This window comes from Crocodylus porosus, unplaced genomic scaffold, assembly GCF_001723895.1.
Source record: "Crocodylus porosus isolate Cpor-Errol unplaced genomic scaffold, CroPor_comp1, whole genome shotgun sequence".
NCBI lineage: Eukaryota > Metazoa > Chordata > Crocodylia > Crocodylidae > Crocodylus > Crocodylus porosus.
Genome location: NW_017728943.1, coordinates 3,979,407 through 4,004,906, shown reverse-complemented (window position 1 = coordinate 4,004,906; position 25,500 = coordinate 3,979,407). Strand labels below are relative to the sequence as shown.

General features: G+C 42.2%; 1 protein-coding gene across 9 annotated transcripts in view; it reads left to right on the top strand.

The window, feature by feature from the left end:
* Positions 1 to 25,500, top strand: part of TANC2 (tetratricopeptide repeat, ankyrin repeat and coiled-coil containing 2) — a 654,191-nt gene that overhangs the window by 369,971 nt on the left and 258,720 nt on the right. For all 9 annotated transcript variants that reach the window (XM_019548480.1, XM_019548478.1, XM_019548477.1 and 6 more), the window contains one exon: positions 21,502 to 21,650. In XM_019548480.1, the coding sequence (XP_019404025.1) occupies positions 21,502 to 21,650 (149 nt within the window). The remainder of the gene's footprint in view (positions 1 to 21,501; positions 21,651 to 25,500) is intronic.

Genomic DNA, 25,500 nt, shown 5'->3' with positions numbered 1-25,500 from the left:
GGTGCAGTATGCACCACCTGAAACTGGAGCCTGGTCAACCAGAGCCATGTTCCAGCTTCTGGCCAGGCTCTGTGCTCCCAGATCACCTTCACTGCACCCCTGGGAGGCCCCCAGGACCCCAGGTAAGGCTGCTGAGGCCAGCCCAGGTGCTGGCCCCAGCTCCTCCTACCCCACCTGGGGCAACTTGCTGCATGCCAGAGCACGTGTGCAGGGGTGTTCCTCAGGGACAAGTAGCAGTGGCATAAATATGTGTTGCTGCTGTTTGTCCCCAGGGAAACATATGTTCCTGCTCATGGGAACACATCCACTGAGGCCATGTCTACACAGCAAATTTACTGTCTCCAGCAGCTGCAACAGCACTCCTGCTGCCCCAGGCATGCCAACACCATTTCAGGCAGGCTGCGTTCTCTACCTGAAGGAGTGTAGATGCCCCCATATTCAGCAAATGCTGAGTAAAAATGATATGTGGTCATTTGTTCTTTCGCACGAGGGTGCTAAATTCAATGAAGTGTTTACAGGCACTCTTAATTCTTAAACATTTTCACATTTTTGAGTGGTGAACTTTGCAAACATGACATTCTTGTAACAGGAAGAATTCTGTTTGGTATTTTGTTTTGGGGGGTTTTTCAATGTCATTTTCTAGATTTTTAAGAAGTATTTTAAAATGCCAGGTTCCACCATGTGAAACCATTTTGACCCCATGCAGATTACCTGCAGAGTTGGAACCTTAAGTTCTTTTGCATAGACCTTTACTGCAATGGCTACCAGTAATAAAAGCAGTCTTATCATGCGTGTCAGATTAGTCCCTAGAAGAGCTGAAAGGTACAATTTATTCAACAGCATCTGTGGATGTCAGAGAAGCACTGAGACTTGGGAACCTGGCTTTCTTTTCTAGGTTTCAGGAATTTTAGTGATTACAGACCTTTTTCTTGCTGTTCTCCAGCTTTCACATCCTCTGTCCCTGGATCTCAAGTATGTCCTGGTTTGCCCTTCTGCTCATCCGCTTCTATCAGTGGTAAGGGTCAAGTTGCTTCCATCTTTCCAATTCACAATGGTTGGGTACCAGCGGGAGGAGAATGGAGGAGACAAGATAGATGATCTCTCTCTGAGTTTTTTGCCTACATCATAGCACCCCCAGGCAGCCAGGAAAATCTCCTCTTCGGTCCCTGGATGCAGCATATGTAGTATGTCTGACCAAGACCTCTGTGGGGTGGAAGCATACTCGGTGCAGATGGAATATTAAAGGATTTCATTGGCAACCTCTGGTAAATCTCCACCAAGCATGTGCTTAAGTTAACTTGAACAGTTTATAATGCAGCCAAGACTAAATGTATTTTCACATCAAAAGGTACTCCTCTGACCCCAGAGTCACCTCCCCATGGCAAATTGCAAGTCCCAGTCCCAAAGCAGAGACAAAGGCTCTTAATTTTTTTTTTTACATTGGTGAAAGCATATCTATTTCCAACCCTCATTCTCAGAAAGAGCTGGACAGCCTTATTGTACAGTACCTTGAAAAAAAAATCAGCCTGTGGCTGACAACCATCATGGAAAATGTCAGCCCAGATGGAAAATCTTTCAAAGTCAGAAGCATCTAAATTAGTGTTTTCTAATATAAAGAGTTAGGGGACCTTAACTCTTTGACTTCGGTGCCAGCTCTGCATTTAATTAAAAGAACATCTGTGAAACAAATCTAAAGACGCATCCAGACAAAGAATGTGGTGATCTTTCTGAGTGTCTAAAATTAGGTAGTTATTTGTACTGAGTCACCAAATCCAAAAGACCCAGTACTCAGATGTGCTGATCACCTGCAGATCCCATTAGTTTCCAGTTTTTTGCTGTTCTTTGTTGGCCCTGTCCATCCAGTCTGTACAACTCAAATCCCCTTATTCTTTCCTTTATCACCCTGTAGTTTAGAATCAGTGCAGCCAACCTAGGCACCATTTCTCTTGCATTCCATCTACGTTTTTACCCCCCACTAGCCCTGTCAATCAGATTCCTGTCATTAATCAGTCAATTCTTTGTACAGTTTCCAAATCTCTGCCCGTAACCCCTCATTTTCTCCTTACCTCCCTAATAAATACCACAGCTTCTAGCCCACCCAGTTGCACCCTCTTTTCCCCCTGTAACCGACTTTGGCCCATTAATCCAGGCATGAACTGCAGGATTTTTGTTATGTTGCTAACATGTACCTTTGCTTATCTGACCCAGCCAAAATCATTAGTTACCTCACTCAGTGCCTGTGTGAGATCAAAGCATAGATGTGAGCCTGTTGTCTGAAATTTGTTTTTGCAAAGATTGAGGTGATACCCTCTGGGTGCTTCTCCCAGTATTTCAGAATATCTGCCTCTTTATTAGTGGGTGTGGGTCCGTAATCTGTTGGGTAGGATTGCAGTCTAGAAGTAGGTTCAGTTCGCAGCAGCTTCTAGAAAATTGAGTAGCAACAGCTCACTGGAGGTTTTTTGTTTACCTTCAGTCAAACTAGTGATTGTTCCTATGAGATGCAAACTTGGCAATTGTCTTCTCTTTGTTTTCTCATTAGATTATGGCAGTGTGTTCTGCCTGTTGCTACACTGTAAATACATCTGGAAATGGAAGTTGCTGCAAAATATAGCAGCCTTTGCTTCCTACTCCAGGAGCAGTTTACTGTCAAGTTAGCTATTCGAACTCTCCAAGCCACATGTCTACACATGCAGGGATGCAGGGACAGATTTGCTGCTATTAGCAGCAGACTGCTCCTGCTCCCTGTGGCCCTGCAACTAGCCTCTGCAGCAGCCAGGAGGAGCTCTAGGCTCCATCAGACACAGCTGTCTCCTGGCTCTGAGATCCGGGTGTCAAAAAAACCTGCTGCGCTGCAAATTAGCAATTGAGTGAATGCATGCATGCACAGTGTGTGTGATTTGCAGCAGTGCTGTTGGGTTTGCACAAACCAGATGAGCACACATGCAGTTTGGGGCTCTGCAAACTGCACATCCTGCACACGCATGCGTTTGCCACATGTGCGCTCATCTGGTTTGTGCAAACCCACCTGCAGCAACCACTGCACCACACATGCATGAGTCCACATGTGGCAAATTTATGCATGTGCAGTGCATGCAGTTTGCAGTACTGCAGACAGCATTTGTGGCACAACAAACTGCATGTGCATGCTTATCTGGATGTGCCCATAAATCAGTCCATAAAAAAACCATGAGGCAAGCTTAAAATGAGAAGGCGTTTTTCTTAAAAACCATGGTGTTTTGCAGTTTGTGGTTTCTTTTGCTCAGTCTTGTTCAGATTTGGGTCACTTTCCAAGCTTGTCTACGCGACCATGTGGGCTATGTGTTCTTTAATGAAAGCACAGATTTTCATATAATCACTTGACACCAGGCATTGCAATGTCCCAGATATTGTGAATCTCAAATTTCTTGAGATGCCAGCACTGGTATTTTGCTTCTGGGGCAGGCTCTCTGGAACTTCCAGAATCAGAGAGCAAGAGGAAACAAAATAACAGTTTTGCCAAATTGTTAAACAGTGATATTAGAAGCACATTCCCCTTCAGTTGTAGTTGTGCAACCCTATATACACTTTGTTCAGTTTGTAGAAGTTCAACTTTGAGGTAGAATATGACATTGTACCAAGCTAAGTAGCTGGTAATGCTTTGCTCTGTTTTCCTGTGGTCCCTGGCAGATGCAGCAGTTTGTTGCGCAGTCAGCCACAGAAAGCACTCTACAACTATGCACTGACAGAAGTGTACACCTGCAGAGTGCTTTAAAAATGCCTGATCGCATGACAGTCTGAACTCTTGGGGGACTCAAATCCATCAGCCCCACCCTCTAGTGCTGGGTGGGTACCCCTCAGAAAGAGCTCTCTCCACTCCCTTGCCCCCCTCCCATTCCAAAGACAGCACCACGGCTGGGGGGTGGGGGCGGGAGGAGGAAGGAGCTAAGGGAGAACAGCTGCAAAGACACAGACAGTCTAAACTGCAGCTCATCTCCCAACCCCCTGGGACCCAACAGTGAATGTCTGTTGGGTCCCAGAGATAGCTGTACCACGTGGCGCATCCAGCAAAGCACTATGAGTTACAGCGGGGAGCTGCATTTCTGTCTGTGCCCTGTGACCCTCACTCTGAGGTGCTCACTTTTGAGACTAGATTCAGTTTTGCGCTAGAAAATTAGAAATGGTGGGTTGCTGTTTTCTAAAATTACTCTATTCTGCTTCTGAATTCAGTCCATGGATTCCATGAAGTTAAGACTTTGGTACTTCAATTTATTCCTTTCAAGATGCTTCTGACCTGGCTGATAAAACACTAGATACTCTAAACATGAGCAGTATTCCAATCCACAAAAGCTGCCTGCTTCGCAACCGTGTAAAAGCTGTTTTTTTTATTTCTTTTCTATAATGTTGGCCAATCTATATAGAGAACTGCTACCTATCTCAACTGGAAATTAAGAACAAAAGCCAGAACATATTAATGTGCCATTCCTGTTCATCAGTCTAACAAAAAATGGATAAAGATTCTAGTGCAACTTTTTGAATGATTTGATAACAGTGGAAGGCTCAGCACAAAAGAATCCCAAAGTCTTGATTTCAAGTACACTGGTTCTTACAGTGCTCAAGCAGGGATGTTAGTTTTCACTTTTCTTGTTTTTTCTTTCTTTTTAATCCATACTGGTTTGCACAATTTCCCTCTCTTTCTGACTTAACCCTCCCCTTTGAGAGACTGATCCTGCCTTTTGCTGAGGAACCTCAGTGACTCGATGCTATTTAGAGTCTCAGCAAGCCACAACAACATACATTTAGTTTCCTACCTACACCTATAATGAAGTCCTGGGACTAGTGGCAAACACAGAGTAGTTCTGACCTCACATCCAAAGGCTAAAAAGTTGACACCAAATCTGAGTTGTTTTTATTTTTTAAATTAAAGGCACCATATTCAGTATACATACAAACATATTTTATGTCATCTGTAGTTAATCTCTGGAATTGATTTGTACAGAGAGACAAACAATTAAAAAAACCTCAAAAGAGATTCATTTTATTTGCATAATAATAGCAACTGCAACAATGTATGCAAAGACAATGTTACCAGAAGACTCAATTGTCCTTTGTCAGAGCAGAACTGACCACACTCTGGATTAAAAAAGAAAAGTCATTGCAGATCTTTAAAAGTACTGAAGAATAGATTGTATGGATGGATCCTGTTCCTTTCATTTGAAACACCTAGAATGTCAAAGAAAGGAGTTCCAAATTGGATGAACCTTTTGTCATGAGAAGTTGTAAGCTCTTTTGGTGTTACTGTAATGGAGCCCCTACCCCATTACTGAAGAGGAGAGAGCTGGGGAGCAGCCAGCTGGCTCCAGGATCCTGGAGGACTGGAAAGGCCTTTAAGAAATATGGCTGCTTGCCCCAGGTACAGAGAGCACAATCAGAGTTGTGACTGACAAGGCTGTTGGGGAAGTGGTGGGTAAGGCTCCCTGTGAATCAATACCAAGTGACACCAGAGAGGCATGTGTATGGCTATACGGGATGACAAAGACCACAATTCTCACCCTTAAGGCAGTTAGGGCAGTGGGGCTAGAGGCCCAGAAATGGAGAGACTGTGAGGTCAGGATAGGAAGGGCACGCTGAGCACACGGACCTCTGAGGGAAGTCTCCCCATTTTGCTATAATACCAAGGCATAGCAGGCGAGATAGCAGAGTGGGACCTTGAGAGGCCAGAGTGGGTAAGTAGGACAGAATCAAGGCAGCAACTAGGGGATGATATGGCTGCCCTCAGGACCTGTCCTGCTAGAGTTACTCAAACCCAGTCGTTTGAGGTTGTCTTCAGTTTATGATTAATTATAGAGAAAACAATCATTCTCTTTCTATATAAATTAATAACATGTTAGATACTTACCTGAGGGAGTGATGCACAGAGAAGCTAAGTGGCTTGCCCAGGTTCTTGCAAGATGCGTTTAACAAAGCAGAGAACATGTCCATTTCTGGCTTTTCTGGTTTACCTGGAACCGTTACTCTTCTTCATGAAACGTGTTTATATAATCATCATATTCTTGGACTAAATATGCTTTCATAGTATAAAAGAAACAGCTTAAAATTCAGTAAGTGAACACTACAGTTTAAAGATATGGTTATTACAGTATACGTGTCAGTAGTGGTGTTTGGACATATTCAGCAGAAGGTCAGATTTTCTTTTATTGGCAGGCACATTTTTATAGTAAATGATTAATTAATATAACAGTTACAAAAAAGAGACAGGTGGCATTTTTGTCACTTTTTTTCTCAACAACCATCACTCTACAGCCATGCATTGGCTTCTACAGTGTAGAATTTTCCAGTTGTTTTCAGATAAATGTTCTCTCTTCATCGGAGTGAAATTTTTCATTATATTCCCTATAAAATAGATAGTAGCTGTTTTGTACACAAAGTATTTTAAGTTCTCTTTATTAATTATGGAATAATGACAGTATCACAAGCATTACATTTTTCATTTATATTAGAAAAATAATAAATGTAATTACTTTTAATTTAGTATTTGGATGGTTTTGAAAAAAATAAATTCACTATTTATAACTGCATCCTGATTTATAATGTGGAATAGTAAGTTTCCATTCCTTCAGTTATGATTTGACAGATCACCACAACCAAAAAAACTTGACAGGAATTGACAGACAACAGTAACCAAAAAACTCCACAGGAAATGACAGTGGCTGGAAGAGTGCATTGGTCAATCTATAACATGCATTTCTATGCCCTGCTTTCTGCCTGACTTCTTACTAACACGGCCACCTACCTCTTTCTGATCACATGCATTATTAGGTTGATCAACATTTCAGGTTACAGCCAAATAAAAATATAATTGGGTTGTCACCGTTTAAACCCAACTTGTCAGTGTCAACCCCCTTGGCACATGGCAGTAATAATAAATCACATTTTGGGAGTTTGATTCTATATCAATTCCCTGGTCACTTCAATTCAACAGGAATTATAAATAAAAACCTAGTAAAAAAAACCAAACAGATCCTGCCACTTGGCCTAAAGGAGAATTGCTAATTATTGTGATAGAATAACAGTTTATGTAATTCCAATTCTGCTCACCTGGGTCAGCAGATCAGGTAAATATGCATAGCTCAAGTCCCATACAATCAATGGGACAACTTCTTATATAATGTTATGTGTACTTTAATATTTTCTGCTGAAACAAGGTGACTGGTACCTAGAGGGGCCTAAGATTCTGTTCAGAGCAATGGCTGTCATGCAATGAATGCCATGAATGAATGTGGAAATTTTACAAAGTTAGCTTTAATATTATACCTGTATATCTCTCATATTCCATTTAGGAAATTTAGCAAATGCAGTAGAACCTAGATCTGTTGTATTTGGGTGATTTGCAACCCACTTAATCTGCAATGGGTTGCTGAGTTAAGGATGATCTGCTCAGCTGTTTGCTGCAGCTTTTACTTCAAGGAGTACTGCATCTCCAACCAGCTGTAGTGCTTCACCTGTCTTGTACAGCTGTTTTTTTGGCTATATATGCCACCCCCCCTGCAAACACTTTGCAAACCCTCATTTTTGCAGGGAGGGAGGAAGAACCTAATCTTGTGGAATATGCCTTTCCTAGTGTACCTTGGTAAAGGTAAATGCTGTAGTGTTATAAAAAAAAATAGTTTTAATGGCCTGTACAGTACACATTAATATATTTAGAAACCCTACCCTGAATATTCATTTGGAGAGTTTTAAATGGAACATACAAAAGAAAACCTTAAAATATTTGCATCATTAGACAACTTTTAGAAAGGTTTTGGTGTTAAATATGAAAGTAGTGGTGTATTCCTGTACTGTAATCTAGTTTTCAGGGAAGTTGTATGAGGGTTTTTGTACCAGATGGAGTGTAGTTTTGCAATGTGTATCCTATGCAAAAGGATATGTTCATACCAAACACTCCAACAGCTCATTAAATACATGGGCAAGTCCTCAGGACTTAGTGCCAGAGAAGTTCTTGGTCAAGCTGCTACACATAGGGCACATCTATACAAGATGTGTTAATGCGCATTAGCCTAAATTAATGTGCCTTATGGTTGCATGTCTACATGTGCACACCATGAATACACATTAACTTAGGCTAATCATGCCTAAATTTGGTACCTACAGATGCAGGTATCAAATATAGGTGCAGTTAGTTAATGCACATTAATGCCTGTGTAGACGTGACACGGCACTTACATTAATGCCTGGTCTGCCCTGTCACAGGTGCTGGCAGCTGATTCTGGCTTCAACATGGCTGCCAAGTGCTGGTAGCCATGTGGCCAGAGGCTGCAGAGACTTGGAGCTAACTTTAGTGCCAAGTCCAGGGATTTGAGACTAACTTTAGTGCCAAGTCACTGCACATGCAGACACCTGCCAAAAATCGCTTAATGAGCATTAACTTAATGCACATTAAATTTAGTCGCACTTAAATGCAAGTGTAGATGCGCTTATAGTTACCTGTTGATAAGCAGCTATAACTGAGCTGATCCCCAGGGTTCTATCATGTCTTACTTCAGGATCAGCTCAGGATTTGAGCAGAGCACAAAAGTGATTTAAATCGCCTTACTCCCAAACTGTTTAGCCCTGTGCTCTCATACTAAGGATGTTACCCAGAATGCTCATGGAGAAAGGTAGACTCTGTGACTTCCACAAGGTCCCTTTTCATTCTGCTTTCCTGCCAGTGGGGCAAGAATATACCTGTTGAATGCATCACCAGGGCTCGGGTAGTACAGTTAGGCCACCTAATTAAGGACAGATTACATCTTGTGGCAGATTTTGGAAATTGGTTTTATTGCACTTTTTGGTAAACTGTGGCACCAGGAAACAAATAAAAAAGCCCTCTACAAAAATCCATTGTTAAAATTCCTGTAGTGACCTATAAGAACTGATTAATGATATTCAGAAACCAGTGTCTATGACAAATTGGCATGAGTGAGAAAGTAAGTGGATAAGAACATATCTTTGTGTCTATCTCAATAAAGACATGACCTTTCTAGTGTGGTCCCTTTTAAAATGGTGGCATAATTCATCACACTGTTTTAATCCCCTGAGATGGAAATTTTCTTCCTACTCTCTCCTTCTGCCCTGACATATAAAATAAAATTACATAATTTCTGGGTTCTTCCTGTACAGTGCCTAGGCACCATGGAATGACTTAAGCAGTATATTTTTGTACTTCTTTTTTTTGGCTCTGGCAGTTTTAGCAAGATTCTCACTATTACTTTCGATGCTTATATGGAAATGTGTGAGTTGATGTGAGACACCACAAAAGCTTTAACCTGTGGTCTCATGCATATGGCCCAGTTGGCTTCAGTGGGCTTACATGCATAGTGCAGAGCAAAGAATTTCATACTGTTTATTGATATATTGATTATTAATGACCTGATTTCACTGTGATATTTCTTTTTGAGCTGGTATAGTTCATTATATCAATGCAGGGCTAGAATTCTTTGAAGTATCTCAAGCTAATTTTCCCCTCAGATACGTAGTCTAATATCCCATTGAGGTCAAGGACATTTAATTCACTGAATTGTGTTAAAAAATTGTCCAGAGTATTTACTGGGTAGCATACATGTTGATGGAGGAAAGAAACAATAATGCCCTTTCACTGAACTCAGTGAGAGGCTATTTTATCTGTCATCTTTGAAAGGGAAGTTACAGCTTTTTTTGTAATACCTTGGCACAGATTGCTTGGAGCGGTCTCGTCTCTCTTCCCTGACATCCAATTCATTAATGCCGCAAACATTTTATAAAAGCCCTGAATTCAAAATAGTCCACTGCAAAGCTACCTCACTTGAGTTCTTTTGCATCTTAAAAGCTATATTCTAATAAAATAACAATTGGTCATGCTAAGCTATGTGAATTGCTTGAATTATACTACTTCCTGTTTTGTCATGTCAGAAGAGCCTTCCAGTTGAGTTTCATTGTGATAATCACTGTAGAAACATTTGTTATCCCTCATATAATGAGAATATATACAGTATTTCACTGTGTTGTGATGTAGGATAAGCGGATAAGTTTGTTTGATAGTTAAATGACAGCTTTCTAGCCTTCTCATTGGGTAGGACAGAACAGCAAAGACTGGGGGCTAGTCTTGCAAGCTGGTGTGTCCGTTGAGGAAACAGTCACTGTTGCTGGGACAAGTGACACCAACTGTTCTGCCCTAAAATCTACAAACAGTTTCTAAGGCAGTGGTTCTTCAAGCAAGTGCTGCTGCCATGATGGCAGCCAGGAGAAGCTGCCCTGCCTGCTCTTCTCCTGCGTTAAGGCTCTCTGATTGGCCTAAAGCAGGCAGAAGATGGCTATATCCCTTCCCAGACTGATCCTTTCCACTCTCATCCTGGAAATGGGGGTGTGCAAGACAGTCCCACTTTTGTGCTTCTGTTTCTGGGAGGAGTTGGGGGGGAGAATGCTGAACCAGGAAGAGCTACACAGCACCATGCATCTCCTGCCTTGCTTTAGCCTGATCAGGCAACCCTAATGAAGGAAAGGGCCCTTCCCAGGCTGAGCATGCAGCAGGCATGGGACAGTTTTATCAGGAGGCAGCAACAACTGAGGGAGCACCAACAGTGGTTCTCAACCATGGATGCCGCCACATTCAAAAAAGTGATGGAGGGCGTCCTTGACTCTAAAAAGTTTGAGAGCCACTGCTCAAAAGGGGCTACTGTAGCTTACTCGCTGACTAATTCTAATAATGCATTTCATCCTAATTCAGGTAGCTCAAAATTCAACAGCCTGCCTGCATAAATGCATCATACTTATATTCAGGGAATTGCACTGGCTTCTCCTTTGCTTCCATGTACTTTCAAAGCACTAATTTTCATCTATACATAGCTTCATGGTTTGGGTCCCAGATACTGTACAAACTGCTTGTCTCCCCATGTACCATTTCAGCAAGTGAAATAAATCAATGCAATCATGCAGACTGCCTTATGTTTGAACATTTTGACCCAAATCCAGTTACTACAGCATACCTCGAGTTGCTTGGATATATGATGGAAAGTGCTTTGGGGGCTTTTGAGTAGACCCATCAAGCTTTAGCAGCTGCCATACCTCTAATTCCTCACTGTACTGTGGTACATATAGACACCTACACAGGTGCACACGTGTGTGCTTTCACAGAAAAACCTGGGTTCATGCTCTCTGTGTAAAATGGACTCTCATACTGCTGAATCACACTAATTCATTAATTATGAACTAAGTTTTCATTTGGATATCCGACAGAACTTTCAAGGCTCTTTACATTTACAGATATGAACGCTGTAAATTTACATATATTTTTTTCTCTCTCCATTCATCCATTCCAAGCCTGCTTTTCAGCAGTGGTGAACACTAACTGACTTCAGCATGAGCAGGAATGCTCGGTAGTTCAGAAAATGAGGCCCTCTTTCTAAATATGTCTCTCACTTAAATCTATCCTAAACACAACACTGGTGAATGAGCTTTTTGTTTGACAGTAAAACAGTCCCATAGAGAAAGGCAAATCCTATAACCGGTTAAAAGCATCTGCTTTCATAATTTTCACAAGAGAAGCTGCCACTTGAAATAACTAAAAAAGCTTGTCTTCAGTAGTTGGTAGTTGTTTATTCATAGATTGTAAGGCTGGAAGGGACCTCAGAAGATCATCGGGTCCAGCCCCCCGCACCAAGCAGGAAAGACAGTTGGGGTCAGGAGACCTCAGTGAGCTGACCATCCAGTCTCCTCTTGAAGATTTCTAGGAGTTTGTGACCATTACTCAGTAATTTTCCCCAAGGGTGCCCTGGTGAACAGTTGTTCACTGAGCCCTTGATGTATGCCTCTGATGTAGCAGTAAGCTGTTATCAAGCCCCTTCTCAGCCTTCTCTTTTTCAGGCTGAAGAGTACCAGATCCCTCAGCCTTTGTCACGCAAGTCTCTGATCATACAGGTGGCTCTTCTCTGGCTTTACCACATCCTTGTTAAAGTGCGGCACCGAGAACTGGACGCAGTACTCCAATTGCGGTCTGACCAATGTCAAGTAAAGTGGAAGAATCAGTTCTTCGGTTTTGCTGGAGATTCATCGATTGCTGCATGCCAGGGTATTGTTAGCCCTGCTGGCTACAGCATCGCACTGCTGGCTCATGTTTATACTGTGGTCTGTTGTTACCCCCAGGTCCCTTTCATTTGGAGTGCTGGTCAGGTTGGCATTGCCAAGCCTGTGTGTGTGCAGGGGATTGTTTGTCCCCAGGTGGAGCACTGTACATTTCTTGACATTGAACTTCATCTGGTTCCGGTCCGCCCAACTTGCAAGCCTGTCTAGGTCCGCCTGTATCTGCAGCCTATCTTCAAGCATGACCAATTTATCAGTTTGGGGGTACTGCAATGCATGACATTCTGCAGCCAGGAAGTATAAGGTGGGCTCCCCATGAGGTATTTATTTAATCATTCTCATAAATCAGTATTATCTGTATCCTGCTAAAAGCTCTTGTAAACTGCAATAATATGACTGAGAACTTACAAACTTGCTATATGTATCCATGAAATCTATGTTATGACCTTAAGCTGGTTTCTGTAGGAGCAGCAGGCTAATCTAATTATTGAACTCTTATATAGGTTACTATTTCAGCTCTCCTTATGAAGAACAACTTTAAAGAAGATTCCCTCTACCTTAGCTGCAGGCTATGCTTCCCAAGACCCTTTTGAAGGATGTAATTAATCCATACTCAAGAAGAGAAAGATAAGGGATTAAATAAGATGCATTTAATTAAAAGAAAAATACAGATCTAAGAAGATTCCCTTCTGGAAGGGACTTCATAAAATTGCTACCCTTTCACACATCCACTGGCTTTTCTGGCTGGAATGAAATTTCACTCTTATTAGCACCAGAGAATCAGCATAGGCCTGGGAAATAGAGATGGGTTTCATTTTTGATTGCACATTATCAAATGAATAATTATCTACATTTTCATCACACACCCAGACTTTGCCTTTAGCTTTTCCTCAGCAAATGCTGCATTGCGTCTGGGATCAAGAAGATTACTTGGGCAAATGGTAATGAAGAGAAGTAACACTATGAGACTACTTGAAGAAAGAGGGGCCCCAAAATTGAAAAGTTGCTATTTGAAGTCAATAAACACTTTCAAGCACTCTTCAGTGAAACTGCTGAGAAGAGGCAGAAGAGAGGACATCTGCAGGCATGAGGAGGAGGAGGCAGCAGCCTAGAGAGCAGGAAATGCAAGGCCTCAAGGGCATTGCACCAAGAAGGAAGAGAAGAGTCATGGTGGTTAGTGACCCTTCTGTGGGGAGCAGAGGCACCAATTTATTTGGATTTGGAGACTTGGGAGATGTGCTGCCTGCCTCAAGTCCCAATTCAGAACATCCCAGAGTCTGCCAAAGCTCAGCCATCCTTTGGATGTTGGTATGTACCTCTTCCTACTTGTTCATGGAGGCACCAACTATACTGCCAGGAATGACACTGAGCAGAAGACAGGTGACAATGAGGCTCTTGGCAGAAGGATTAAAGAGCTTGAAGCACAAGTGATATTCTCATCAATTCTTCCTGTGGAAGGCAGGGGTCAAGGCAGAGACCATCATATCCTCAAAGTGAGCACGTGGCTGAGATGGTGGTGTTGACGTGAAGGCTTTGGCTTCTTCAACAATAGACAGATGTTCTTAGGAGGAGGGCTGCTATCAAGAGATTGGATCCATCCTGATGAGAGCAGGGAAGAGCATCTTTGGATATTGTCTGCCCATCCTAGTAAGGAGGACTTTAAACTAGGTTCCATGAGGAAAAGTGATCAAATCCCTCCAGCAACAGAGGACATAGTCCAGAGGGAAAAGGACTCAAGGAAGCAACTCAACTCTGGGAAAGTGCCAGAGAGCTACAGGATTGCAACAAGTGGCACAAAAGGGAATTGAGGAAATCAGAATACAAGCTTTGTCTGATGCAGATATACAAATGTGAGAAGTATGAGGAATAAACTAAATGAGCTGGAAGCTGCAGCCTGTGAAAAGAACTCTGTTCTGGTTGGCATCATGAAGAGTTGGTGGAGCAGCTGTTATGACTGGAGTATGAACATCAAGGGTTACAGAAGGACAGGGTTGGGAGAAAAGGTGGTGGTGCCTGTTCCCTGGTTCAAGAGAAAGAAGTCTGCAAAGCAGAGTTTATTTGGGTGAAAATGAAAGGTGAAAGATACAGCACTAATATAATAGTGGGGATTTATTATAGGCCACCAAATCAGAAAGAGGAGGTAGATGAGGCAGTCTTCAAGCAGGTGGCAAATCTCTCCAGAAGCTATGGGATCATACTGATGGGAGAATTCAGTTTTCTGTACATCTTCTGGAAGAACAATGTAGCCAAACAAAATGGCAAGCCAATTCCTAACTGGTGTGGAGTACGACTTTCTCTCCCAGCAAGTGGAGGATACAAGTAGGGGATCATCTATCTTGGATCTTGTCCTAGCCAACAGGGAAGAATTGGTGGAGCATGTGAAGGTGATGACAAATTTGGGAGGAATTGATCATGATACAATAGAATTCCAGACTCTAAGGTGGCGAAAGCATGAGATAAGCAAAATGAGGAGAGTAGTTTTCAAAAAGAAGAATCTCATCGGACTCAAGGAGCTGTGGCATGGTGTCATGGGAGAATAGACTTAAGGATAAAGGAGGGCTTGGAGCTTCTGAAGGTCACAGTATTCAAACCCAACAAGAAACTCTTGTGACATGAATGAAGCACAAGAAGAATAACAAGAGACCAATGTGGCTGCACAAGGAGCTTCTAAAATGCCTCAAATACAAAAGGAAAGCCTACAGGAAATGGAAGAATGGGCAGGTCACCAACAATGCATACCAGGAAATAGCAAGAACCTACAGGGATAAGATCAGGAAGGCAGTGCAGAGGCAGAAAAGGATCTTGGAGTCATCACTGATGCCAAGATGAACATGGGCCGGCAGTGTGGGGATGCGGTCAGGAAGGCCAACCATACCTTGTCGTGCATCCACAGATGCATCTCAAGCATGGCCATGGAGGTGATCCTCCCCCTCTACGTGGCACTGGTCAGGCCACAGCTGGAGTACTGCATCCAGTTCTGGGCGCTGCACTTCAAGAGGGATGTGGACAACATGGAGAGGGTTCAGAGGAGGGCCACTCGCATGATCAGGGGGCAGCAGGGCAGGCCCTGCACGGAGAGGCTCAGGGGCCTGAACCTGTTTAGCCTCCACAAGAGAAGACTGAGGGGGGGTGTAGTGGCCTGTTACAAGCTAGTCAGAGGGGACCAGCAGGCATTGGGGGAGCACCTGTTTCCCCGAGCACCACCAGGCATGACTAGAAACAACAGTCACAAGCTGGCAGAGGGCAGATTCAGATTAGACATCAGGAGGTGCTACTTCACTGTCAGGGCAGCTAGGATCTGGAACCATCTTCCAAGCGAAGTGATCCTGGCTCCTACCTTGGCGGTCTTTAAGACAAGGCTAGACAAACACCTTGCTGGGGTTGTTTGACCCCAGTACTCTTTCCTGCCATGGCAGGGGGTAAGACTTGATGATCTGCTCAGGTCCCTTCTGACCCTACAAACTATGAAACTATGAAGGCAAAGATAAAGAATGAGCTGCATCTAGCAAAGGAGGTTAAGAATGACAAGAAGAGGTTCTATAAGTATGTTGGCCAGAAAAGAAGGACCAAGGAAGCTGTGGTTCCCCTGTTAACAAGCCATTGAGGTGTGGGGGGGTCAGATCTACACATCTGCTTTGCTTCAGTCTCCATAAAAAATTAAGCTGCAGCCAGACACCTAATAGGGATCATCTGGATAAGGAAGTGGGGAAAGCTGAGGAATGAGATAACAAAAGAGATGGTCAGAGAGCTTTTGTTGGGTCAGAATGAATTCAGGTCATCAGGGCTGGGTGAACTTCATCCCAGGTTCCTGAAGGAGCTGGTAGAGAAGATCTTGGAAGCCTTGGCAGCAATCTGCATGAAGTCATGGGAGATGGGCCAGGTAACAGAAGACTGGAAGAGGGCCAACATAGTGCCCCTCTTTTAAAAAAAAAGGCAAGGAAGACCCAAAGTACTACAGACCAGTTAGCCTCACCTAGTACCTGGGAAGTTACTGAAGCATATGCGAAGGAAGGCTGTTTACAAGCATCTGGAGAAGGAAAGGCTGATCACAAGCAGCCAGCATGGATTTATAAAAAACAAGTTGTGTCAAACAAACTTGATCTTCTTAGACAGGGTAGCTACTTGGGTGGATAAAGGAGATATAGGAGGTATAGTGTATCTGGACTTCACTGGGGCTTTTAACAAGGTCCCACATGACCTTTTCATAAACAAATTGGAGAAATGTGGGCTAGAGAAAACTACTAGAAGGTGGTTAGATAACTAGCGCAGAAGCCACAAGCAAAGGGTAATTATTAATGGGTCTGCATCAGAATGGCAGGAAGTTTCAAGTGGAGTCCCCCTGGGGTCTGGACCAGCCTGGTGCTGTTCAATGATTTTTTTTTTTTTTTTTTTTTTTTTTTTTTTAGATGCTGGCATAGACAGCTTCTTGAGCAAGTTTGCAGACAACATGAAACTGGGTAGAATTGCGAACACTTTGGAGGATGCAATCACAATTTAAAAGGATCTCAGGAGGTTGGAAAGTTGGGCTAGAGCCAACAGGATGAAGTTCAATATGAACAAATGCAAGGTGCTACACCTTGGGAGGAATAATCAAAAACCCAAATACAAAATGGATGACACCTGTCCAGATGGCAGCACTATGGAAAAGGACTTGGGAATCTTGGTAGATCACAGATTCAATATGGATCTGAAGTGTGATGCAGCCGCACAAAAAGCAAATGTGGTTTTGGGCTGCACAAATAGAAGCATTAGGTGCAAGATACTGGAGGTGATAGTGCCTCTCTACATGGCACTGGTTAGCCCTCATCTGGAGTCCTGTGTGCAGTTCTGGGATCCACATTTTAAATAGGATGTGTAGTAGGGTCCAGAGACAGGCAACAAAGATAATAAAGGGCTTGGAAAGCAAGTCATACAAGGAGAGGTTGAAGAAGCTAGGCGTGCTCAACTTGTGGAAAAGGCATTTAAAAAGGGACATGCTAGTAATCTTCAAGTACTTGAAGGGCTACCATAAAGAAGAGGGAAAACACCCTTTCTCTCTTGCTGCAGAGAGGAGGATATGGAGTTGCAGCAGAGTACATTTAGATTGGGTATGTGAAAAAACTTTATTGTTAAAATAGTGAGGCAGTGGACTAAACTGCCTAGGGAAGCTGTGGACTCTCTACTCCTGGAGGTGTTCAAGGAGAGGTTGGACAGCCACTGGTTAGGGATGATATAAGCATAACTATGCCTGTGTTCCACGGTGCTTCTGGGTTTTGCTGCTGTTCTTTTTCTGCTACATGTGTCAGGGTGTTTTTAAGTCTCCCTCAGAGAAGATTTGAGATGCAACTATCAAGGGATGTAAACGGCAACAAAACTCTATTCTACAAGTATGTCAGAAGAGGAAGATCAAGGAAAGTACAGGCAGAGGGCAATCTAATATTTAGTATTGTATGATGTGGTGAAGGCTGAAGTATTTAATGCTTTTTTTACTTCAGTCTTTGCGAAGAAGGTTAGTTATCTGATGATGAGGGAACTTGGCAGCAAGGATAGGGAAGGACATAAGCAACCTAGAGTACTGGAAGAACAGGTTAGGGATTACTTAGTGAAGCTGGATGTTAAATCAGCAGGGTTGGGCGGGATGGATTCTAGAGTACTGAAGAAGTTGACTGAGTTAAATTCAGAGCCATTGGCTATCATCTTTGACAACTTGTGGAGGACAGGTGAGGGCCCAGCTTCCTGGAAAAAAGCATATACAGTCTCCATCTCTAATAAATGGAAGAGGGAGAATCCAAAGAATTACACACCAGTCAGTCTAACCTTGACACCTGCAAAGATCATGAAGAGGGTCGTCAAGGAGAATTTTAGTACCTGGAGGAGAACAAGGCAATCAGAAACAGGCAACATGGATTCAAAGCAAGTCATGCCTGACCAACCTGATTTCTTTTTATGACAAGGTAATGGACCCTGTAGGTGTGGGGAGAACAGCATAAGTAATATACCTTGATCCTAACACAAACATTGATGCTGCTTTTTATGATATTCATAAACTAAGGAAATATGGACGAGAAGAAAGTACTGTAAAGTGAATACATAACTAGTTGGATCATCGTGCTCAATGAGGAATTATCAATGGCTTGATGACCTGCTGGATCTGAGGTATCAAGTAGGATTCCCCTGGGGCTTCTGAGGATGGAACTGAGTGCACACTTAGCAAACTTGCAGGTGGTACCAAGTCAGTTGGAGGTGCAGACACTCTAGAGAGTGGAGCTAGGATCCAGAGTGACCTGGATAAACTGAAGAAATGGTCTGAAAGTAAACAAATTAAATTCAGTAAGGACAACGGCAAAGTCCTGTACTGGGGATGGAAGAGTCACATCCACAAATACAGACTGGGGCATGACTCTCTTCTTCAGTTCTACGGGGAAGGACCTGGCAATTACAATGAACCATAAGGTTGCACATGAGCCAACAGTGTGCAGTTGTTTTAATAAAGGAAGAAAGAAAAAAGCCAGTAACATACAGGGCTATATTATTAGGAATGTCACTTGTAAGTCAAGAGAAACGATCCTTCCCCTCTGTTCAGCACTGAGGCCTCACCTGGGGTACAGTGTCTAGTTTTGGCCCCAACTCATCAAGGAAGATTAGACAAATTGGAAAAGGCCTGGCAGAGAGCAACAAAAATGATTTAGACGTCTGGGAAACATGCCTTTCGAGTAATGACTAAAAGAACTGGGATTATTTAACTGAGAAGATAAATTTGATAAGTTTCCATATACCTGAAGTGTAGTTATATAGAGGTTGCTGGTAGACCATTCTGTGTGGTCATAAGAGACGAGACAAGGACAATGGTCTTAAATTGCAACAAAGGAAATTTGTTTAAATCTTAGGCTTTCTCACTGTGAGGATGAGAGTGTGGTTAAGCACTGGCACAGATTACTTACTTTATGGAATTTTCACCCTTGGAAGTTTTTAAGAGCAGATTAGATGACCAGTTGTCTAGGTTGGTTTAGACAGGGATGATCCTACTCTGAGCAGGCTATTGGTTTGGATCAGGGGTGTCAAACCTGTAACCTGTGGGCTGAATCTGGCCTGCAGAGGTACACTATCCAGCCTACTAGACTACCAGTGGGGTACCGGAAGTTGGAGGTATGTGGTGGTGGTGGCAGAGCATGCGGCAGTGGAGGCAGAGGAGCACATGGTGATGGCTGCAGCAGTGGAATACATGGCTGGGGCTCCCCTGCCACATCCCCCATGCTGGAGTTGTCACTGGAGCTGAAGCTGACAACTCCAGCTCTGGCAAGGGGCATGTTGCAGAACCTAGAGCCACTGCCACATGATCTGCTGCCTCCGCCGCAGCCATGACTGCCACATGATCCGTTGCTGCAGCCACCACTACCACTGCATGCTCCTCTGTCACCATGTGCTCCACTGCTTTCACTGACCCATCTTCTGCTGCCTCCACTGCCATGGCATGCTCCACTGCTGCCACCACTGCTTCCTTGTGCTCTGCACTGAATCTGGCAGCCAAGGAGCCACATGGTCCAGATCTGGCCCAGGGCACAAGGTGAATTCTCCTGGGGGCCCTTCAAGCCCCACTATTTTCTATCATTCTATGCATTTCTGATTGTTGTGCTAGTTCAGTGGTTCTCATCAATTTTTATGCACAAGGCATCCCTTGTTAGACTTGAAGTCTGCCTGGAAAATGCCAGCTCTTAGTTTTCACTGATTTTTTGACAATGAAAAAGTAATAGAGCAATTGTTCTGTTGCAGAGCACTCAGAAACCACACAACAGTTCTGGGCGTCTTTTAAACTGTGGGTTCCTGTTTGAAATCTTTTGATTATCTTGTAAATCAGTTTTCCACCTCTTAACAGTGCTAACATTGCATGGTATCTTACAACACTCTTGACAGGATCTCAAAGTACCCCAAGGTGCCAAGGCATCCTAATTGAGAATTACTGTGCTGCATAGACCACGTTGCCTCTAGTGTGTCTGACCAGAAGCATGTAGCTTACTATATCAAAATGCTAGTAAGGGTCTGATTGAGACTCGCAAAGAACTTGATCTGAACTTCTAGCCAAACATACACTGAATAATGGGAAGTCTTTGCATCATATATATAAATATCCACACATCCTTAGGTACAACAGATTGTGATAGAGGGAGAGTATCAATTTTCCATCTACGTTTTAGGTTTTTTGTCAGTTTGAGAGGCCTTTAGTAACATTTTTTTATCCCATGAAATTCTTTCAAATGATTTAGGGTAGTGAAAAGCAGAGCTCTTCTGGGAAATATACAGGAACTGAGACAAATGTATCATACTTCACCCTTATTTTTGTCCATTTTACCCAGTATTTTTTGTGTCACTTATGCAACAGGCTCCTTCAAAATCGTTATAGCCTATTGTGCAAATATGTAGGGAGAGATATTGAAATGTATTTTTACCTAGCACAATATCTGAGCACATTCTGAGACGTTATTTCACATGTAAATTCATAATTGGGCAGTTTGAAAAAACAAAAAGTAATTATTTGGCTTGATAGACCATAATAGCATCCTAAGAGCTGTAATGTTTCTTGTGCAGTGTTTTTCCAAGGACAGCAGGTGTGATAACAATCCTTCTCAATTTATTTTTTTGTGAAATGGCTGCACAAAAGAAATTGCATCTTGCAGCAGATAAAAATCTTTGCTTTTAAAATGTTTTGAGAGGGTGAAATATTTTTGCCTGCTAATTTACAAAATGCTGTATAAAGGGGACCCAAGGCTATAAGGGCTAGACCATAATGGGAAGCTTGATTTTGAATGGATGTGATTTGGAATGATTTTTCCTGCTCTGACAGGGCTGAAAATGGGACTGTTATCTTATTCCACCTTCCCTGATGAGCAATAGGTTATGCTTTAAACAAGTTCCTTAATTTTATGCAGTAATGAACTTCAGGTGGTTAGAAGCTTACAAGCATGAGCTTATTGATATTTCTGTTACTTAGTGAGTAGTTAGCAGGAGATCAAAACAGTGCATTTATAGTCATTTAAAGTGGTGTGGGCATGACGTGTGTGTATATAACAAAGAGCAGGAGAGGCAAGGAGGAACGTGGTTTCTGGATTGCTGTTTCAGCAAGGTCCTGTTTCTTAGCTAAGCCTACATTGCTTTTCCATTAAACTCAGGGAGAAAACTGACTAAATTGTCTTTTAATATGAGCTATTAAGAATTCCTTCTAATAAGGAGTTGGAGGATAAAGACTAGAACTGACAGATAAATAGGCTGAAAATCTGAATCAATCAGTGACCAGCAGGTAGTATTGAGTAAGACACAGAAGAAAAGAATGACCCAAAAACTGATCTATTGAAATAGCAGTGTGAAAAGTTATTTGTATTTTGCTGCTGTTCACCCACTGTTTGCATAGACAAGCTTGGCCAATTTCCATCATAATTTGCCTTTTTTCTTTCTGTGTAGGTGAAACAGAACAGGAGCTGGGACCCCCTCCATCCGTAGATGAGGCAGCAAATACACTCATGACTCGCCTGGGCTTCCTCCTTGGAGAGAAAGTCACAGAAGTACAGCCAGGGCCCCAGTACAGCATGGAGGTGCAAGATGAGAATCAGGTATGAGATCTCCTGCATCTTCTGGGATTCGGAGAAGCCATTTTTGGGGGTCTGATTATGACACAGTACAAAATCTTTGTTATGTGGTGTCTTATTATTTTGTAACTATTATTAATTAGTTGGGGATGAAGCAATGATGGATTAATTGTCTGAAGAAGAGAAAGGTAATATTGTCCCTGTGTTAACTTGTGCATTATCCTTGCACTGTAGCACTATGTATTTCAGGGATTCCTTGATATAGTATGTAACATTTTCTGTCATTTTCCTGTATGAAAAACAAATTTCCTAAGGGACAGCAGCCTCTTTCACCAGATTGGTTAAAAGTGATCAAATAATGTGCATTTCCAGAGCAATTTAAGAAGCAGCCTTTAAAGCACTTGGATTGTATTGCATGAGCCTCACTAATCTCAGGTAGGTAAGTATAGCTACCCTTGTTTTATAGATGTTTACCTGATTTGCTCATGTTTAGATAGTGAGGTGATTCATGTCTGAAAACAGACAGACAAACCCAATCATGATGGCTTTATTCTGGTCATGCCCTTATTAAATTCAAGTCATACTTTTTAGCTATCTGGGGAGCAGAGTGGCATCTGGACACCCACTGTGAGTTAAATTCACTAGGAGTTTTGTCCAAGTAAGGACTTGAGAACACAATTCCCAAGTCGTCTCTCCTAGCCCCTCTCTAAACAAGAGGCTTGCTCCCTGCATCACACTGAGGATGACATCAATACAAGCTGAGGTCACTTGGTGTGGTGGGGTGAGAATGAAAACCAAATGTAGAGAACCTCTTTAGTAAGAAAGGCCCATTGGTTAGTGCCCTACCTTGGGACTCATCACACCCAGATTAATTCCATATTCTGACACAGGTTTCTGTCCAGATTCTGCTCCCCCTATTAAGCATGTAAGTTGACCTAGGTATCTATGTGTGATTTTGTTTCATCCTGTTTTAAGTCCCTGAAAACCATTTAATGCAAAAACTGGGTTGGTCCTCCTCCCACTGCTCACCATGTTTGTGGTCACTCAATCTTAAGGGCCTGATGATGACATCATAACAAAAGTAACTGTATTAATGGATTCTCAGGGGTTTGAACAGGGTGGAACCGAATCACATTTCAGCATCTAAATCCACTTAAATGCGCAACAGGTGGAACAGAATCTGGGCCTCAAGAGCCAAAGTGTTACTTAGATTCCTAATGGACGGAGTAAAACCTGGCTTATAGCATCTGCTTCATGTCCCCACTTATAAAATAACGTGTCACTGCTGCACCTGGGAGTTATTAATATAAATATCATATAGACTCACTTGCTCAGAAACAGTTAATGAGGGCAATATTACTACCAGAGACAAAAATGCTGTAAACATGTATTTTCCTTACTTACTGGCTGAAATTCTTATAGGCTGGTATGTCAATGACTTGCCTTTGAGCGAAAATAAAAAGTCTCTGATAGGTTTAACTTAATAATGAAGTAACAAATGCAGGTGCCCCTCTGAGGTCGAATGGCCATTTTTTTTTATTATTCTCTGCTTCATCGAGAAAGACCCCCTTTTCCCTCTTCTGGCTCACTGCAGCTGAAGTTTTCACCAGCTTTTTTAGTCCTTTTTTTTTGCGCTGCCACTGTACAAGAATTGGGTTAAATAGACTATCATTTTAACTATGGAAGTCACTACTGTATTTTAACCCTTCCTGAATTTGGTAAGGTATAAAAAGGAGTTCCTGGCAGCTGCATGAGAAATACTGGTGACAGAGCAGACATGGAGGGAGGAACAGGTAGATGAAACATGTGGATCATTTGGGATAGGTTGATAGTTGTGTTTGCAGCCAGACTTCTGGATGTCTGAAGGAAAGAGTGACAGCTATAGATTGGCTGTTCCACAGTGCAGGGAAGTTTTTTTTCTATCCACAGGAGGTAAAGAGGTGAGCTTGCTGTAGCAGTGGTGTGGTATGGTATGGTATGGTATGGTATGGTAGGAGCTGTTGAAAGGACTTGGCTCAGTTTTACCAAAGAGTACTCTCTATCAGTGTTTTTCAGCAGTCCTATGCTACGTGTGGGCTAAATAGTTAACGTGCTTTACTACTCAGAGCAAAGGAAATTTATTTTTGTAAAATGTTTATTCTTTAACACATTCATTAAGCTTTTGGTGATTTCATTTACTTTTTGATATAAGTTTGGTTGGCTGCCTTTGAAATGCCCTGTACAGTACATTGTACTAAAAAGTGTATTTTTAACAGGAACTTATTTAAATTGAATACTTCAAAGCAGAGCAGAGGCTTCTACTATAAAGGGATACTTTTGTTGTTGCCGGTTTTTTTTTTTAATTAAAATTCCATCTTTTCTCAAAAGCAAAGAAGGCTTGTGAGAACAAGTGAAAGAAAATATCTGAACAGAAACAGCAGTGACAGTTGCACTCTGAAGCAGATTGATATCTTGGTCTGTGAGTTAATTTCTGCACAAAAAAAGTTTTATAGGCCCTTTGGAATACCATGCATGTATTTGGAGAAGTTACTTAGTTAAATTTGTCCTTTCTGAGCAGTCCTGGCTGTCAGCACCATGTAGTTCCCCAGCATATGCAGTGGAAGTAGGGAAGGGCAGTTTAAGGGCTGTCGCAGAGTTCGATGCCAGTCTTACTCTTCTGCATCTACTGACTATTGTGGGACAAACATTTGTCCCAGCTTGTCCCACTTTTGCTTCTGGTTCCTTGACAGGGGGAATACTTCCCAAAATAAGTTCTCTTCTGTGTAGGATTCTTTTGTGCTGTAGCACACAGCTATGCTCCAGGCCCTGCAAGCTGGCCCTCCCGGAGTTAATTCTTCAGCAGCTTTGGGGAAAACACAGAACACTTTATCGACATTGTAGGACATTGTTGGGGTTTGCAAAGCTTAATTCTCCTTTTAATCATGTGCTAACATCTGATTGAGACTTTGGCCATTAGTTTGCATTGGAAATCGGTTTTCTTTTTTTTAGATTTTAGATTTTAATTCATTAATTTCTATGGCTTGAGCAGGGGAAGACATGCCTATATAGAAAACGAGGACCAGGGTTTTGCTTGCTCTTCTAAACAGGCTGTGCTCTCTGAAGCGAGAAAATAATTATTTACAATCTCCCCAGTGGTGAGCGGAAATGGAGATAAGGGACAAAGGTGTTTTCACTTAATCTGCCCCAATCTATAAATCTAGCACATTGTGATTCCAATAATGTTCTTTACTTTGAATGTATCAAGGGGCACACTTTCTAATCAAATGGCTAGGAAATTGCATATTTTTAGTGCTGTTTCTTTCCTAAGCATGCTTTCCTTAATGAGAGAATAAAACCTTTATCTCTTATTCTTCAAAACATTGCTTTCCCCTTATTGACTGCCAGTAAAGCACAAATGAAAATGTGACTATGGTACTGCAGTTCAGTTTTTCGAAAGCTCATGTCAAAATTTAACATTATACTGTTAATGCTGAAAACAAAAAATGGCCTATAAGTGGGAATGTATTTTTAACACTGACATAGAGGAACACATGATGATTATATTACAATGTCAATAGAAAAATCTGGGTTGTAATCCATATAAAACAATGCAAAGTAACATATTGAGGTTCTGGAGATTTCCATTTGCTAAGCATTTTGTTCTTAATTAGCAGCATTAATAGCATTATGAATGAAAAACTTGATAAGAACATTGCTTGTCAATACTTCTGGCACTTTATGAAACAATAATGTGGTAGCCAGAGGGGTGTAAGCTGGGGGTTTTGTGGGTGATGTATTTTATTGGACCAACTGTAAGTTTGCATTTGAAAGGTTGTCCAACTCTGTAGCCCCTAGCAGATGTTTCGCTTAAGACATGATTAGTCTCTTAATTTTG